At 39.0% G+C, this 19389-nt stretch overlaps 1 protein-coding gene across 4 annotated transcripts in view; it reads left to right on the top strand.

Annotated features, from left to right (window-relative positions):
- The first annotated feature begins 850 nt into the window (after positions 1-850).
- Positions 851-19389, top strand: part of UHRF2 (ubiquitin like with PHD and ring finger domains 2) — an 80665-nt gene continuing 62126 nt past the window's right edge. Inside the window, exons 1-3 of one of the 4 annotated variants that reach the window (XM_076008690.1) lie at positions 851-1377; positions 6668-6904; positions 14453-14712. In XM_076008690.1, the coding sequence (XP_075864805.1) occupies positions 1225-1377; positions 6668-6904; positions 14453-14712 (650 nt within the window). In that variant the 5' untranslated portion in view covers positions 851-1224. The remainder of the gene's footprint in view (positions 1378-6667; positions 6905-14452; positions 14713-19389) is intronic. The other 3 variants (XR_001147193.3, XM_076008689.1, XM_012738340.3) reach the window with 3 other exon arrangements.

The following is a 19389-nucleotide window of genomic DNA, read 5'->3' on the forward strand; positions in this document are numbered from 1 at the left end:
TTTTCATTTAAAAAACAAAGCACCCCCCGTTACGTAGTGCTGCGTTGGGCCTATTTCTGAGAATGCATTCTCAGTTGGCTCTTTGAAGTACGCTCTTTCTTCCGAGGTGTGTAGTTCCGCATCATTTAAAACTGTTTCCCGCAAACCCACAATCCCTTGGGCCAGAGGCACACCTAACGCGGAAGGTCCACAAACGGAAATGTCTGGTTCTAGCTAGGGGCTCTCCCCGCAGCTGCACCGCCGCCTCCACGGCCAGAGGTCTGGGCGGGAGGGTGGCGGGCCTGAGAGAGCGATCTCAGAGGACCAGCGGCCTGGGACCTCCGTCCAGCGGCGGCAAACCCCCAGAAGTGGGTTTCCGCACCGACGCAGCCTTCGGGCCGGGCGGGAAGCTTGTCCGCGAAGCAAAAGTGTCCCTTGGGCCTTTGCTGGGAGACCGGCCCCGCCAGGCCTCGTGGCAGGCGCTGTCCGGCGGAGCGCCGTGGGGCGCGCTTATTTCCTATTGTGCTTTCTCAGAAATTTAGGCCGGGCCTGCCCGCGCCCCCTTTTCATGATCATACAAGTGCACGTCAGGCTTATTTTTGGTGTGTTTTCGAGACCAGAGAACCGTATCCGCTAGGCCTGAGGAGTCACCCGCCCCCTCAGCCCCGAAACTGAGACCTAAAAGGGCAACTGGTGTGGGCGGCTGTGTAACTGCCTGAAACCCAATAGCTAGGAGGCTTGCCCAGGCCCCAGGTGCAGGCGGTGGGGCAAGTAACGGCTTTTGGCAGCCCCGCCCCTCTGACCCGCCCTCTCCGCGCCCGCCCGTTTTGGTTCCCCTGGGTCTGTAACCATCTACCCGGCTGCTTCCTCTTTAAGGCGGAGCCCGGCGCGGATCTCGCGAGATGCAGGTTGGCGCCGTGACCTCCATGTGGGAGCTACAGCTCTATAAGTAAACACTCCGCGCGACGCAGACATGGCTCCTTCCTATTTGTGAGGCGGTGGCTGCGGCAGCGCCTCAGACTGGTTCCGGTTTTCTCTCCTTGGCTGGGCTGGGTGGGCGCGCGGTCTTAGAGTCGCCGCCGCCTGTCGGGACCGGCATCTGGTCGGTCTTCCTTGTCTGTGCGCGCCCTCGTCTGCCCGCCGCGGAGAGCCGGAGCCTCCGGGGTAGCGGCGCGGGCCGGGCGGGGCGCGGCGCCCAGAGCACAGGGGGAGACAAAGGGGGCCGGCTCCTCTCCCGGCGCCAATATGTGGATCCAGGTTCGCACCATCGATGGTTCCAAGACGCGCACCATTGGGGACGTGTCTCGCAAAGCCAAGATTGAGGAACTGCGCGAGCGGGTGTGGATGCTATTCAACGTGCGGCCCGAGTACCAGCGCCTCTTCTACCGGGGCAAGCAGGTGAGGCGCGCCCGCTGCATCCACCGGGAAGCCCGGGGCAAGAACAGCTGGGTTTCTGACGCGCGGGTCTGAGGGCTCGGTGCCACGCGCGCGCAGGGCGCACCTGGCTCCGCTTCTGTTGGGTAGCCCCACGAGGCGCAGGGGTGTGGGGGACAGCTGGGTCCCTCCTAGCTCCAGCTGCAGGTGCGCCCTGCGGGGTCGAAGGTGAGGGCGCCCAGAGCGCTAAGAACTCGCCGTTTTCTTCTGGTAGGACCGCGGCCTCAGGCATTGGGTGCCTGGGTCCCTCGCTTCCCGCGCTCGGAGAGGCCTGGGGCCCCTGGAGGGCGGGGAGGGCAGCGGGCTCTGGCGGCCATGCCACAGCGCGGGAGGCTCTGAGGGCTGGCTCCTCCGGCTCGCGGCGGCGCTGACCCAGCTTAGGGCTCACGTTGCTTCCGTGGCGCTTCCGCGCCTGGGGCTCCCAAACAGGAGGGGGCATTGCTCTCTCTCAGGAATAAGAACCTTAGCTTAGCTTCCTCACTGTGGAAAGATTTGCACAAGACAAAGATTCGAACTTCTGGTTCCTCTCCCTCATCCCCTCTCCCAGACTTGGAATCTGTTTTGAGGAAGGTTAGAGACCTGGGCATGAAGGAGTTGTTGATGTAACCTGGAGCCGAGTTTAGCACTAACCGGCATAGGACCGGGTTTTATTCTTAGGGTAGAAAGGAGTTTAAGACTTTGTCTTTCTTGCTTGTCTCCTAATATTCCCCTCTTTCAGGCTTTTAACACAGCACTGCAGTATAGCCAGCGATACATACTTGAAGGCTGAAAGTGTTTTTGGCAGTAAGAGTGTTTGTGGGCATCTCTGGTATTTGTATGGTATGGCCATGGTCTGGCCAGTCTAAGATTTTTTTCCTATCCCACAAGTTTCTCAGTCTCTACGTAGCCACCCAGACCCGTCATGTTTTTGACTTTTTGTTGCTGTTAACACACTAAAGTTGACATCTTGAGTTGATAGACCATAGTTTGACCCCATTCTTGTGGTTTGACATGTTAGGTCTCTTTGATTTGGTAGAAGTATTAATAGCTTATAGCTGTGGAGGACTTGAAAGGAATATTTTCCTCCCCTTCGCAGGCTTACCCTTCAAAACTGCCTAGAAATTTCAGAGTAACAAATTACACTCTGGGAAACAGAGCCAGAGGTTTTTTCTTTTCTTTAAAAAGTGTTACAGTACCTTTGATTTGGGTTTTCAGCCAGTTTTATACTGATTCTTTAGTGTTAATGACTTGTACAAACAGGTGTTCAATTTCGTTGTCAACTTTGCTTTTGAAATAACTGTACATATATTAAATACTGTATAGGTTTGTATTGCTGTGCCACCAGTGACTACTACCTTTTTCCGTTTGGTCATATATGAAAAAACATCAAATCTGCATTTTTATATTCCAGCTAGGGATAATAGTACATGAATTCTTAGGATAGGATAGGCTTTCAGCACCAGAGATAAAAATGAAGGATGTGAATGTATTCCTAGGCAACAACCCTAATGTCTAACTATCAAATATTCTAAAATCATCTGGCCCATCATGAGGAAAAAGTAGGGATTGGGTGAAATTCAGGGCAACAAAGTAGACTTTCAGTAAACCAGGAAGCTCATTTCAAATTCCAGGAAAAACTGTTGAGGATAACAACCTTTGTACTTCCTCCCCCAGAGCAGTCGATAAGTCACTACTTTGATTTCTTCAGCCCAGTGAAAAACCAGTAGGGATGAGAACTAGACCTTTGGTGCCAGCCATTGATTTGGAGACAGAAAAGGCAGGCCACTGATGCCAGCTGTGTTCATTTCCTTATGAGCTGACAAGTAGCCATGGCAGTGATTATCTCTGTTGGTCTTTGGAGCAGCCCAGTCCATGGATAAGAGGTAGTGTGTGTGCAGCATGCAACTGCTGGATTAACACCACAGGCTGTCCCTATCCTGTGAAATACCTTTGTCCTCATTGGAAAACAGTACCCCTTCCTGAAGATGCTTTACTGCCACATCGTGAAGAATGTTATAAAAACAAATTTAATGTCTAAAATTTAAGTGGTACCTTCCTTCCATTTGTACGTTAGGTTGCTGTTTTTACTCTTTGGTATGTATCAGAATCACTTGTGTATATTTATTATAGATGCTTGGCTCAAACCAGAACCACAAGTAGTTGAATTTAACAAGACTCCATGGGAGATTTTGATGAACACCAGGGTTTGAAAATTAATGTTGAAAGTTAGTCTCTTACTATTCAGTATGGTCCCTGGATTCTGAGGACCAGAAGCATTAGCGTCTGGTCCTCAGCATTAGCTTCACCTGGGAGACTCACACCAGTCCTGCTGAAGCTGACCTGAAGAATCTGTACTATAACTAGGTCCCCAGGTGATCTGTATATTAAGTTTGAGACGCAGCACAATTGACTCCACTTTTGAGAGTCAAGATGGACACCAGCATTTCAGGGCTATAAGTTCTGGTTAGAGTAGCGTAGCTTCATGTGAACATTTTTATCTGGGAGATAAAATGAGGCACCCTCATTTTAGGTACCCTGGGGCACTCTGGGGATTAGGTCTTTTAAGGAAGAGTTATGTTGGTGGATCTCTAAAGCTTTTGAGAATCTAGAGCTTTTCCTACTTTGAAAAGATTTTCTCTCCCCTCCTCTCATTCTTTCCCTTGTGACCACTATAGGGATAGCCTTAAAATAGATTGCAGATGTGAGGCATGAACCTTAGTTGAAGAAAAAGATTGTCTTACCCCACCAACACATACTTTGTTTTTACAGAATTACAGCATAAAAGTACTTGCCTACTTAAAGGAATGTGTGTATAATATATAATACATGATGTATACATGAAGGTTATTAACTTATATCCTTCGCTTGCATTCCTAGTCAGTAGTTTCTTGAGAATGACTTCCCCACTGCCTTCTTAGCCATTGCCACTTGCTGTTTGCGTCCTACTTTTCCCTTGCATCACCGTTGAAGTTCTTCCTGTTAACCCAGAGTTTCTTTTTTCAACCTAGTGAAAATTCAAGAGTGCGGTCTGACAAAAAATCTTACTTTGCCATTCCCGCTTTTCCAGTATTGTAAATCCTGCATCTCCATCTTCTAGCACAGCAGTTCCCAAACATTTACTTCTGAGACATTAATGGATCATAGTTACACACTTGCAACTTGTAGGTATTTGTATAATTTCTCAGTGACCCCATCCTTTTTTCCCTACTTAGAACATAATTTTTGAGTGTTAGAAACAACTATCAATCTTCATTTTCAGTAAATATGGAAGAACATCAGTACTTTTCAGGAAAAATCATTCTAGTACTTCACAACTCTTCATGATACGTGAAGCATTGTGGAATAAAGCTGTGTGGAAGATCTATGGAACTTGCTATGCAATGGATAGTAATCACTATTTTAGGAAGACTGGTGGAGTACTTATGATTAGGGAAAGAGTGCATAATCTGGGTTAATAAGTGTCATAGGAAGCATGAGGAAAGGTGGGTTACATGTTAGTGTGGACATAAGTTACTGTAGGGCCTCAGGCCTTGATATGCTTAGTGTTCCACTCTTGAGTTTAGACATTCTTTTCCTGTCAAATCTAGGTTAAAAAGAGTACCACTTGAAACAGCTGGTATTTACTCCTGACAATCATTTGAAAGCAATTGGAGGGGTTGAGTGTAGAAATGCTCCCAAGGGTCCCTCTGACTTTTGTGCCTCAAATTTCAGTGGAGAAATATGGAAACATTTCCAATTATTTTACCACTTTAACTGCTATCTTTATTTAGGGGAATGCCCTAACAATTAATTTGCATGTTACAGAATTTTATTTTCTACTTTAAACATTTCAATTTATAAATAATTATCTTAGTGTTTATCAGTTGTGTATTTAGTGAAGTTGTACTTTTTTATCTCTTCCAGAATTGGCGTCTTTGCTTTGTTTTGTTTTTTAGCTATTGGAGAATGTTATTTTTGCTCCTAGAGCTTTTTTTAAAGTTTTTACTCCCTAGGAATTCAAGACTACAGGGTGTTCTTTTGGTTGACTTCTCAAATATGATCTTAGTGTATTAGAATTGTGGATGGTGACAAGTATCACATATTGGTCATTTTTCTGGAGAAATGATACTTCTGATCTTCAAAGAATTTAGTTTTCTTGTTTCACTGTATCATCCTAAAATAGCCAACTGAACTTTACAGAGCAATAAAATGGAGACTTAGTTTCGTAGGGCTGCTGTAACAAAGTATCAAAATATGGGTGGCTTAAAATAACAGAAATTTATTGTCTCACAGTTCTAGAGGCTAGAATTCAAGGTTTCAGCAGGGCCCTGCTCTCACTGATAGTTCTAGGGAAGAATCATTCCTTGAGCTTCTGTGTTTGCCAGAAATCTTGTTTCTTGGCCGGTAGATGCATCACTCCAGTCACGAGGCCGCTTTTTTCCTGTGTGTCTTCACTCTCTTCCTGCTGTGTCTCTCTGTCCAAATTTCCCTATTATAAGGACACTAGTCATTGGATTAGGGGCCACCCTAATGACTTCATTTTAACTACCTCTTTAAAGATACTATCTCCAAATACACTTACATTCTGAGGTACTGGGGTTGACTTCAATGTAAAAATTTGAGGGGGTTACAACTCAGCCCATAACAGTTGGTTTTACATGTATTTTGTTAAATTTATTCTTTGATTACCTCTATAAAAGACTCTATTTCCAAATAAGGTCACATTCTGAGATACTCTGGATTAAGATTTCAACATTTTTTTTGAGGTGGGGGTGTGCAAATCAAGCCATAACCCTTGTCAAAATATAGGTGGGCTACAAGATAATTATTCCTGCTTGATTTCTGTTTTATTTTCCTTGAAATTACTGACAGCGCTTCAGAAAGATAAAATGTTTGACTTAATGTCTTTACAAACAAAACGTCATGCAACAACTTGCTTTAAAAATTCACCTTTTTCTTGCGGTGGATTCAGGCACCGTTTATTAAAACTTGCTTCTCTGAGAAATTAAATCTAGTTTACAAGCTTTTTGCCTATGTCATTAGGTCACAGTAGCAATGATACGTTTTTGATTTTGATCGCCAGTAGTGTTCCCTGTAGCTAATATGGAGTGATTCTTAAGAATTTATTAGGATCTAGAGGAGATGCTGACATCAGAGACTGTAAAGTAATAAGAATGGTTTCAAAATCAGTAAATACATTGCTGAGTTTTAATAGTTTGGCTAGAACATCCTAAAGATGTAGAAAGATAAGATTTAAGAGAAGTATTTCAATATCTTTTTCTATTTTTTTTTCTAGTTGGAAAATGGATATACTTTATTTGACTATGATGTTGGACTGAATGATATAATTCAGCTACTAGTTCGCACAGACCCAGATCTTCTTCCTAGCACATCTACACAGACTAATATAGAGGCCAAACCCTGTTCTAATAGTCCATCTAAAGTAAAGAAAACTTCACGGGTGGGACCCTCCAGTCAGCCATCTACATCAACTCGTGCCTGTCTTATTGATCCTGGCTTTGGATTATATAAGGTATGTTATCATCTTCATACTTGGCAGTTATGAGAATACAGATGTCTTTTCTCTTCAGGCTGTGGTGAATAAGTAAACATTGATTGCCATTTGAAACTAAAGATTGTGCTGTTTAATATTACAACTTTTAAAAGTAGTGTTTAAAAATGCTGTGAAATATATAGACGAATGTATGAAATGTGTATATACAGTTTAAAAAATAATAAAGCAAACACCTGTGTAATTCCACCAAGGTTGAGAAGTAGAATGATGCCAGTACCTTTTTAAAGCCTCCTGTGTGCTCCTACCAGAACACATCTCCCTCTATCTCCCTAAGAGGTAAACCACTTATTCTGACTTACGATCATTTTCTTGTCTTTCCTTAGTTTTGCTACTTATGTACGTCTCTCTAAACAATGTTTTGTCTGCAGTTGAATTTTATGTAATAGAATTCTACTTTTTCTCAGCATTGAGAGATTATGATGCATATAGCTATATTTTATTCCTTTTCACTATTATAATCCATTTTACTAACATGCCACAATATATCTAATCCATGATTCATAGATATCAGTGCTGTTTCCAGTTTCAGTTGTTTTAAACAGTGTTGTTTTGAACCTTCTCTGTGTGTCCTGGTGCATGTGTTCAAGAATTTCTTTAGAAATTTCTACCTAGGAATAGAAGTGATGGTTATTCACTCACAGGATACTTCCAAACTGTTTTATTTTGTTCCATTGGTCTACTTGCCTATCTCTGTGCCCATACTGTTCTAAGTACTGTAGCCTTCTAGACTTTTGATATCTCCCTTTCTTCTATCTCCCAAATTTCTTTCCTCTTTCAGGGTATCTTGGGTTTTTTTGTCTTTTAACACTTGCATATAGAAATTTTAGAATTAGCTTGTCTCAAAGCTCTCCAAGTAATCTGCTGGGATTTCAATGGGGATTACATTTTTAGATCATCTTGAAGGATTGACATCTTTACAATATTGAGTCTTTTAATTCATGAACTTGATAAACCTCTCCTTTAACTTAGATCTTTGACTTCTTAGTTTTCTTTACATATCTTGTTGATTTATTTCTCGTAGCTCTTGGGGTTTTTGTTGTTTGTTGCTATTATAAATGGTTACCTTTTTAAAATTATATAGAAATAAAATTGATTTACTTACTAAATTTTGTATCCAGCAACCTTTTCAAATTCTAATAAGTTGTATATAAATAATTGAATGGCAGTTTTAATTTATCCTTCCCTATCTTTATAATTTATCAGTTGGGATAAATGGGCACCTAGACTCAATTTTTCAAACCATTTAATACTCAAAAATTGGTAGATGAAGTGAATTATTTAAGAATATTCGAATTGGGATAATTTAGGATCTGTGGAAAACGAACAGATCCATATGTGTACATGGAAAGATTTAAGAAGAGATAAAGCCATAGAGCTTTGTCTCAAGAAAAAAGTACCATGCTTGGGTGGCTGATGAGTTGTTTTAAACCTATAAAGAATAGGTAATTATAATGTTACCTAAATTGACTCATAGCGTAAAGAAGGAAAGCTTCCTATTGCTTTGTAAACTTAGTTTAACACTGATCCTAAAACATGACAAAAACCACATCAGCATCACTAACATATTGATGTAAATCCTAGGTTATATTTAGAAAAAACAGAATTATGACTACATATTAAAAGAACATATTTTCTTGACTAAATAGGGTTTGTCAGGAAGTAAGGATAGTTCATTGGAAAATGTTTTAGTATAATTCATTATACTTAATAAACCACAGAAAACAAATTATTTAATTTAAAGTGTTTTCTGCATTTCAATACAATTTGAGTTCATTCCTGATTTTTAAGGAGGAAATAAAACCCTTGGTAAGAGGAACAGACGGAATAGATGAATATTTTAAGCCATACTCTGAATCACGTTTAGTAGTATGGGAAAAAACAGAAGCAGTCCCATTAAAGATGGGAGCCAGAAAAGGAAGCCAATTAATGCTGCTATTTGACATGTGTCTAGAAGTGCTAGATAATGCAGTTAGTCAGGAGAACAAAATGAAGTTTAAATGTTGGAGAAGGCAATGTTACTGCTTATGAATATCTGGGAAAGCTGAGAAAACATTTTAGAATGTTACAAGCAATCAGGAAAGTGGCTATTTTCAAAGTTAACATTGAGCTACTAATAGCTTTGCTTGCTACATCAGTTAGTAAAAGAGGGAAAAAAACATTTACAATAACAAAAGGTAAAGTCTGGGAATAAATTGTTATATAAATGAAAACAGTGCTATCTAGTACTCACAATTCAGACAGAATTTTCAGTACTTGAAAGCCAACTTGCCATTTTGTCCACATCACCCACTGATTTCATCCCTTTTTCAGATACCAGTACTTCCTACTTTCTTACATTGTTACTTTTTAAATGTTTTAGTACAGTTTTATATTTATAGCAAAATTGGAAAGATAGTACAGAGTTCCCATATATACCACAACCAGTTTACCCTATTGTCTCACATTAATATGGTATTTTTATTACAACTAATGAGTCATTATTTCCTTTTTATCTAAAGTCCTTTTTCTGTTCCAGAATTCCATCTTGGATACCATGTTACTCTTAATTGTCACATCTCCTTAGGTTCCTCATGGCTGTGACAGTTTCTCAGGCTTTCTTTGTTTTTTGATTACCTTGTTAGTTTTGAGTAGTTCTCGTCAGGTATTTTATAAAATTTCCCCTTTTAAGGTTCATTTGTTGTTTTCCTCATCATTAGACTGAGTTTATTTGGGGGGGGGGACCACGGAGAAACATCACATATCTAGGGCACATACTAGCAACATTTTATTTGCTAAATATAACTTAGGTTTTACATCAGTAATAACATTGTTAACACTGGTATGAACCTTAATCATGTGGCTGAGGTAGTGCTTTTCATATTTCTCCACTGTTAAATTATCTTCCCTCCCTTTCTATATAGTAAGTACTGTTTGAGAGGAAGTCACTATGTGTGGTCCACACTTGGGGAAGTTACATATTTCGCTGCCTTGTCAGCAGAGTATCTACAAAAATTATTTGAAACTATTCAATATAGATTTGTCTTTTCTTTCCCACTTATTTATTCAGGCATTTATTTATGTCAGTATGGACTTATGGTCAAATTGTTCCAATTTTGGCCATCAGAAGCTCATTTATTTGGTTGCTGTGTCCCTTTGACATATACTCCCATTATTGTGGAGTGTTTTATTTTTAAGTATATTGTTTCAGGCACTAAACAAGATGCTTCAGGCTTATCTTGTACATTTCCTTCTTCAGTCCTAAAATACACCATTTCTTCAAGACACCCTGGTTCCTTTAATTGGTGAATTATATTAGATACCAAGATCTGGACTCTGGGTTTGCTCCTTACTTGATCCTTACTAACTGAGGTGTCATTGTTTTGGCCTCAGCTGTCAGCAGGAAATGCATGTATATAGATTAACCCTTGTATATACACATCTGTGAATATTTACCCATCTGTATATTAAGCTTATAATTTTGTCTTTTAAGCTATAGTTTAGATTTTAGAAGCTGCTACTTTTGAATTGATGTGAGCAGTGAAAGGATGAATATGTTTTTGTAGGACTAGTTTATGTGTCTGCAGATCTCAAATTAATCAAGATTAAGCAGTTTAAGCCAACTTAAATTCTTTCTGTTTAGCAAACTTCTCAATACCCCACCTTGCCTCTTCTCCCACAATCTAATGCAGAAGAGCATCATGAGAAACTACTTCTGTCGGTAGATCTTCGCTTTTTATTTTCATTGTTAGCACTTTGGTTGTCACTAACTTTAACTCTTTAACATCTCTTCTATTTCATACTATTATATAGTATAGACATTAAAGACTTGAGGTTTGTCATCAGACCTGGTTTCAAATTCCAGTTCAGCTGCTGCTTGGTTGTATGAACTGGCAAGTAAATTTTACATTAAGACTCCATTTCCCCATATAGGAATACTTTGTTACCTGACACTTTAACTCTCAAAAAGGCTACCATCTATTATTCCTACAGTAATATATTTAGAGAGAACATTTAACCTTCCTTGTTTATTGAAGAGGTTAACAGATTTGTTTGCTTTTTTATGAAGCTTAATAATTGTAGGTATCTGAAATTTGGGTGGCTTTATTTTTCATATAGAAGTGCTTATTTCCAGATAGTTCATTCATTCCATGAATATTTGAATATCTAGCATATACTTGGTAGTAGGTATTAGTGACAGAGGAGTAAACAAATGATATTGTCCCCTGCATTCATGGAACTTTTGTTAGATGTTAACTTCTTGGCTAAGTTGAAAACAGCTTAGAAGCTGCTACTTTGAAACTTGTTTTGAATTTGCATTGAATTTTACTTATTTCCCACAGTGCAAGTCTGAGTAGTTAGCATGTCAGAGTTTTATTAAATTGCTTTTAGGTCACTTTAAAAAACTGGGAGGTTTTTGCCTTTATCTTGAATTTTTGCCTGTGTCACTTTTACTTTGTAAAGATTATTTCAGAGATGTAAAGCTTTCTGTGATTAAAATTGCTTTATGGATGAACAAGCAAATTTTTGGACTTCTCCTTTTTGACTAAAATATTCTTTTGAATCCAAAAGGTGAATTTTCAAATTAACTTTATTCAAAACTGGTAGAGGTAAAAATTTAAATAATACATTAAAATGAAAATTTGAAGTTAACTATCCAGTATCATTCTTGTCTTGCCCTATTTGTTCTGAGCAATATTTGGCCAGTTTCAGGTATTTTCAATATTTTGCAAGAAACTAGATATCACTGTCACATCTGGAGAGCTCATGAGAGATTGTGCACAGGCTAGGTTCATCTATTCCATTGTATGCACATTGAACATAAATTGAATCTTACTGACTCTAAGAACTGACTTTCTAAAATAAGGTAGACTCTAATCACCTAGAGCCAGGTACCAGATGACCAGCCCTATAGCCTACAGCCTGCTGACTTTATTCAAACTAGCCAATCTTAGTTTCCCCTGCCTTGCCTTTCCCATGGAAAACACGAAGGCTCAGGGCCCTGTTTTTCCCTAGTTCCTTCTGCCTCCTGACCAAACCTGGTGCTTTCCTATGTGTCCCCTTCTCTGGGGAAAGTAATTTTTCTTTCAGTGACATTAGCCTCTCCATGTTACTCAGTTATCTAAATAAGTTATAATTTCATGGGCACAATTGAGATCGTCCTACACTACACAAATTGTTTTCCTCAATTGTTTAACAAAAACAATTGTTTTTGTTATACTATCTGCTTTTTGCTACTTTCTTCTGGCTAATTACTTCAGTTCTTTATTTCCACTAGATTACTTAGAAAGTTACCATGGCAGTATCATCTTTTTTTCATGTTAATCATATGGGTTTAAGTATTTTCTTCTGAACTGCCTTCAAAACACAGGCTTTACAAAAGAGCTTTAACCTGTTGCATGTAATTTGGCCCTCAAGTTTTGCCTCACTTAGTATGTCTATTTGCAAAAACTTTCGAATTTAAGAGCATTTTTCCCAACCCTATTTATATACATTGTGAGTGGTTCACTATATTTAATGGGACAGTAAACTTTTCTTGTTTCCTGTTGTAAATCTAGGTTTACTAAAAGAATGCCCTACCTTTGTGAGCTAATAAATTCTATGTATGATGATTAAGCATAAGCAACGGCAGTGTTTTCAGGTTGACCTAGGTTTTTTCTAACTCTAATTTTATTGCTAGATATTGAGGTAGCCAGATACTGGATCTGGGAGCTAGTTTCTTATATTTGATAGGCAAATTCGGTATTTCATATATACCTCTTAAATGTTCCATAGTAAGGCTTATATTGCTTAATATAGTTTTGCTGCTACCGTTTTTATATCAACTATATGATGCATTCTCTGCTACAACAATATTTATGCAGGGCTATAGGAAAACTCTTACATTTTGATTTGCTGCAAAGGAGTAGTAACCTCAGTTTATTCTCCTAAGTATGATGGACCTTAACATTGGTTATTTTTTGCTTTAGCCATGTTGCCTACAAGAGGCTAAATGTCTTTAAATTTGTCAGTGACAATTATGGAAGAAATGGACTATTATACATATGTCCATTTAGTACAGGGATTAATTTTTGTAATGTATAACATATTCCATCTGATTTCTTTGTCATAGCCTCGTTGGCCCTTAGGTTTTTTCCTTTTCTCTTAAACTCTTCATTCTTATATTGAACTTTATCTTTCAAGCTATTTCATTGCTACCATGTTCATTACATATACTGCCTTCAGTTAAATGTTGTAACTCTTCTGGTAGTGATAGTTACTGCTTTTTGGTTTTGTCTATATTCTCTTTCTGTGTCAGCCTGGTGATTTGAAAGCTTATATTTTTAGTACCATATTTCTAAGTTCATCACTTGCCTTTAAAGTTCTTATTTACTAGTCTATATCAAGGTGCATGATATAATGACAAGAAAATAAGCTTCAAGATCAAAATGTTTTCAAATCCTAGTTTTACATTTTGTTAGCTTTCACCTAGAGCAAGTTAATTTCTTAGAGCTTTTATTTCCTTATCTTGTAAAATAAGAATTATTAAGCTCGTTATGGTTAAACATTTAAGTAAGGAACCTTGAATAATATCTGGCATATGAGTATTTAACTTTTAGTATATACTTTTCCCATTAGCTATACAATCTGTCAGAGTTATGTTAGACCTCTTAAGTGGTCTTATACCCCCACAGAAGAGCTAGCTTGATGAAATGATCTTGTGTTGATAGCATTTTTTTCCTTTAAGGATTTAAAAAAGCTGAACAAATCTCTTTGTTATTGTCCTGAAAAAGCCTTGACTTTTTAGACAGTGTCCTTAGATTTTTTTCTGGAGAGGATTTTTACCTGCTTCCATTTCTTAGCTCTTAACGTAGTTCTGTGGTATACCTGTTTTTAAATTGTTTTCCTTTTGTCAGATTGCACAGTTTAGTTCTGGATCAGCCACCAGACTTGACTATATCCATTTTTGTATCTTACAGCCCTGCTTTTATATTTTATCTTTGTTCTTTGATGTGGCAAATATATTTGCCCTAGTGAGTTACTAATAGTGATGGAATTTAACCCATTTTGTATAATGGGTTCACTAGACTCTTCCTTTTGTTCATAATTCTCTTTTTGAAGGTTTATTTTCTGTTTTTTCTAGTTGGACTGTGTAAGTTATCTTTAGGATAATGAAATTAATGGGACAGATTAATGACAGTCATAATAGTCTAAAGTCCTTTTCATTAACACTCTTGATAACTTACGAGAGTGAGTCCTAGATACATAAGAATTATATTTGCAAAAGTCTAGTATATACATGGGTAAACAGTAAAGAAAACAGTTACTTCATTGAAGGAAATTGAGAAGAAAGTTAATATTTTCATTCTAATAAGTGAAAGACTGAAGATACAGAAATCGAGAAAGAATAGTTTTGATCTAATCACTTTAAACAAGAGTAGCTTCAGATATTGTTTACCGTAATAACTCTCAAATAACTTGAGTTAGATTAAAGTTTTTGAAGCAATAGATAAAATAAAGCTTCATTAACTAATTTTAAACTTTTTTTAGGTAAATGAATTGGTGGATGCCAGAGATGTCGGCCTTGGTGCTTGGTTTGAAGCACATATACATAGTGTTACTAAAGCTTCCGATGGACAGTCACGTGGCAAAACTCCACTGAAGAATGGCAGTTCTTATAAAAGGACTAATGGAAACATAAATCGTAATTCCAAAGAGAACACAAATAAATTGGACAGTGTACCCTCTACATCTAATTCAGACTCTGTTGCTGCTGATGAAGACATTATTTATCATATCGAATATGATGAGTAAGTGCTCATGCTATTGAGGACTTCATGTTTTTGTTTATAGAAGCGAAGCCTTCCATTTCAAAATTATCTTAGTCTTTCTGAAGAAATCGTTTAGCAGTCATGTTGACTCTATAACTTTTGTTTGGTGGTTGTGATCTAATGAATAAGGACCCTTAACTCTGTCATCTCTGGCTCTTAAATGGTTTGCTTTTCAGTATTCTAAAACTTGGCTTAATTTAGGATGTACAGGTTTGTTTCATTAAGTTTTTGATATGTATTTTAAGAGTATTTTAGAATATACTGGGCGCAGTGGCTCACACCTGTAATCCTAGCATTCTGGGAGGCCGAGGCAGGCGGATCGCTCAAGGTCAGAAGTTCGAGACCAGCCTAAGCAAGTCTCTACTAAAAAAATAGAAAGAATTTATCTGGACAATTAAAAATATATATAGAAAAAATTAGCCAGGCATGGTGGTGCATGCCTGCAGTCCCAGTTACTTGGGAGGCTAAGGCAGGAGGATCGCTTGAGTCCAGGAGTTTGAGGTTACTATGAGCTAGGCTGATGCCATGGCACTCTAGCCCAGGCAACAGAGCCAGACTCTGTCTCACAAAAAAAAAAAAAAAAAAAATGTGTATTATAACATTATAGCCATTAGAATGAGGTTGAAATAGCTTTAAACAGCTTTTTATTGAGATCATTCACATACAACTTACCTATTTAAAGGGTATAATATAGTGTTTTTGACATATTGACAGGATTGTACATTTCCACAAACTAATTTTAGAATATTTTTACCCCCCCCCCCCAAAAAGAAATCTCTTGTTCCCATTAGCTGCCACTCCCTAATCTCCCTTCCCCAACCAAATGTTTTAAAATGTTAGATTGAAATGGTGGGGTTTTTTTTGTTTTTGTGGTTTTTTTCTTTTTTGAGACACGGTCTCACTTTGTTGCCCAGGCTAGAGTGAGTGCTGTGGCATCAGCCTAAGCTCACAGCAACCTCAAACTCCTGAGCTCAAGCAGTCCTACTGCCTCAGCTTCCCAAGTAGCTGGGACTACAGGCATATGCCACCATGCCCGGCTAATTTTTTCTATATATATTAGTTGGCCAATTAATTTCTTTCTATTTATGGTAGAGATGGGGTCTCGCTCTTGCTCAGACTGGTTTCAAACTCCTGACCTTGAGCAATCCGCCCACCTCCACCTCCCAGAGTGCTAGAATTACAGGCATGAGCCACCTCGCCCAGCCTGGAAATGGTGTTAAGAATTCATCATGAGGGCTTTCTAACACTGAATTATTTTCTTTATTCATTTAAAAAATCCTAGTACGAATGTTACCATTGGGACTAATTTAATATTTATTAAACACACTAAATGAACTTAAGTCACCACTCAAGATGATAGTTGATATGTATGAATATAATATGGTGTTTCCCCAAAAATAAGACAGGGTCTTATATTTATTTTTCCTCAAAAAGATACCCTAGGGCTTATTTTCAGGGGATGTGTTATTTTTTTTAAGTACGGTATGACAATCTACATTTATTCAAATATAGTTAAGTAGTCGTCTTCTGGAACATCATCATAACTCTCCAAACCCCAAATTCCATCCTGAATTTCTTGCGACTCTATTTCTTTTAGAACCATGGGCCCCAATCTCTCATGTCGAGCAATAGAGCTCTCATGGGGCAGATGAGAAGGGCTGCTCGTCGTCTTTACCACTCTGCGACAAAATGTGTGGGTTGTGCAGGTACACTGCGTAGCCACGCCCATCACTAGGTCTTATTTTGGGGTTAGGGCTTATATTGCGCAAATGCTTAGAAATCCTGCTAGGGCTTATTTTATGGGTAGGTCTTATTTTCGGGGAAACATGGTACCAGATTCTTATCAAGTATAAGTGTTCAAAATCCTAGACTGGTGATGACTTTTTCATACCACAAGACAGTATAAAAAGACTGTGGTATTAATTCAGGTTTCCAGGATAAGGATACCTGGAAAGGGGACAAGAATAGATCCCTTTTAATCTTTACTTTTCTGGTACTACTTGTGGTTGTGGCTAACCTGCCAACACTGCTTATTTCAAATGAGCCATCATACTGCTTTTTACTGTAGTATTATAGATGGTAATAGAATCAACAACTAGAATGAGTATTTATATCTAGAATTAGCCAGGGCTGGCAATATTGGTGAATGGAGGCTGGGATAGAAAGGAGTTGGAGTTGGTGTGTTGATAATAAGCATTCTGTGAATTTGTAAGTGCTGTGGCAAAGTGGCAAGTTACTATAGCAGTGGAGGACTTCAGCTATCTGTATTATCTGCTGTCAACAAGTAGTCTTTTAAGTTCTTGAGTTTTGGCGGGGGAAGAGGAAATAAAAGTACTTGAGTTTTAGCTGAGAACTGTGGCTCATGCCTGTAATCTCAGCACTTTGGTAGGTCAAGGCGGGGAGGATCGCTTGAGGCCAAGAGTTCAAGACCAGCTTGGGCAACATAGCAAGACACCATCTCTGGGGGACAAAAAAATAGCCAGGAATGGTGACATGCCCCTGTAGGCACAGCTACTCAGGAGGCTAGACAGGATTCCTTGAGCCCAGGAGTTTGAGGCTGCAGTGAGCCATGATTGTGCCACTGCACTTCAGCCTGGGAGACAATGTAAGACCCTCTGTAACAAAAAAAAAAAAGTCTTGAGTTTTATCTCTTGGATAATGGGAGAAATAACAAGGAAAACTGCTACCTGTGATCTGATTCTGGCCAATAGAAGAGTTATTGTGTGGCAAAAAATATTATACAGAATAGCACAACATACAAATAGGATAAGAAGCTTTAAATACCAAGTAAACTAAGGTTTTTTAAATTTTACAGTTTGAGGGGCTCTTAAAGCTGGTTATGGAGTAAGACTATCCAGCCTTGGGGCCACCTGTGGCCTTCTGGATCCGTGAGTGTGGCCTTTTGACTGAATCTAAATACAGGGATTTGTTTTGTGAGGTTTGGATTCGGTTGAGGGGCTGCACTTGGGGATCTGGAGGGTCACATTGTGGCCTTGCGGTCGCAGATTGCCCACCCCTACTTGAGTTTAGTGTAATGTTAAGACACATTTGACTGGCTTTTTTAATGAAGGAAAAGTTCATCTTGTTTAGAATAAAGGTAAAAAGAATCTAAATCCAACATGCATGAGGACTAAAATTATCTGCCCTAAATAATTTTACATGATGGAATGAAATGTTTCAGTTTCTGGCAACTTAAAGATATGATAGCTTAACTTTGAAGAATAAAAGATAACAGAACCTTAGTGGTAGGTAAATGTCATTCACCTCTTTAAAAAGAGGAAAGAACTATATAAAATGTAATATAAGACATATAGAATAAATGAGCTCCTGGATAAAAGTCCAAGATAACAAAAGGCTGGTGTGAGCACCTGGAAAAGAATCGTTATGATCCCTTATGGATGTGATAAAAAGCTTGGTAAAGTTTCATTTTTTTTTAGATCATTAGAAAAATGAAGGCCAGGCGTGGTGGCTCATACCTGTAATCCTAGCACTCTGGGAAGCCGAGGCGAGAAGATTGTTGAGCTCAGGAGTTCGAGACCAACCTTAGCAAGAGCAAGACCCCATCTCTACTTAATTTCTTTCTATATATATGTTTTTTTTTTATCTGGACAACTTAAAATATATAGAAAAAATTAGCCAGGCATAGTGGCACGTGCCTGTAGTCCCAGCTACTTAGGAGGCTGAGGCAGGAGGATCACCTGAGCACAGGAGTTTGAGGTTGCTGTGAGCTAGGCTGATGCCATGGCACTCTAGCCCAGGCAACAGAGTGAGATTGTCTCAAAAAAAAAAAAAAAAAATGAATTTTAAAGTGAAGTACATGTTGACTTTAGTAAGTCATCAAACAAGTTCTTCCTTGGATGGAGAATGAAGAGATAGCTAGTAGAGTATGTAGCCTAGCGGTAGTAATAAACAGATTTTTTTTTCATTGCTGTAAATTCTGAGTCAATAGAATGTGGCTCTCAAATAGTTAATACTATAAACCTGTTTTATTAAAAGTAAGCTATCCAAAACAAGCCAGATGATTCTTCTATTGTACTAGACTGGCTCTTCCCTACCTGGAATATTGTACTCTAGATTCTGTGCTTTAAAAACAATATCAGGCCGGGCGCGGTGGCTCACGCCTGTAATCCTAGCTCTCTGGGAGGCCGAGGCGGGCGGATTGCTCAAGGTCAGGAGTTCAAAACCAGCCTGAGCAAGAGCGAGACCCCGTCTCTACCATAAATAGAAAGAAATTAATTGGCCAACTGATATGTATATAAAAAAAAATTAGCCGGGCATGGTGGCGCATGCCTGTAGTCCCAGCTACTTGGGAGGCTGAGGCAGAAGGATCGCTCGAGCCCAGGAGTTTGAGGTTGCTGTGAGCGAGGCTGACGCCACGGCACTCACTCTAGCCTGGACAACAAAGCGAGACTCTGTCTCAAAAAAAATAAAATAAAATAAAATAAAAACAATATCAACAGGACCTGGTGCATGTTCAATATAGAATGCAAAAATGTAAAAACTGTAATGAATAGTAGCTGAAAGAACTAAATACTTCACTGGAAAGCTTTGGATCATGGTCTCTCATTTTAAAAGTTCATTTAAAAGTTCTCTCATTTAAAAGTTCATTGTAGAAGGAAGTTCCGTACAGCACAGAAGGCAAGTTTCAGGATAACC

The sequence above is a fragment of the Microcebus murinus genome, chromosome 12, assembly GCF_040939455.1.
Source record: "Microcebus murinus isolate Inina chromosome 12, M.murinus_Inina_mat1.0, whole genome shotgun sequence".
Classification (NCBI taxonomy): domain Eukaryota; kingdom Metazoa; phylum Chordata; class Mammalia; order Primates; family Cheirogaleidae; genus Microcebus; species Microcebus murinus.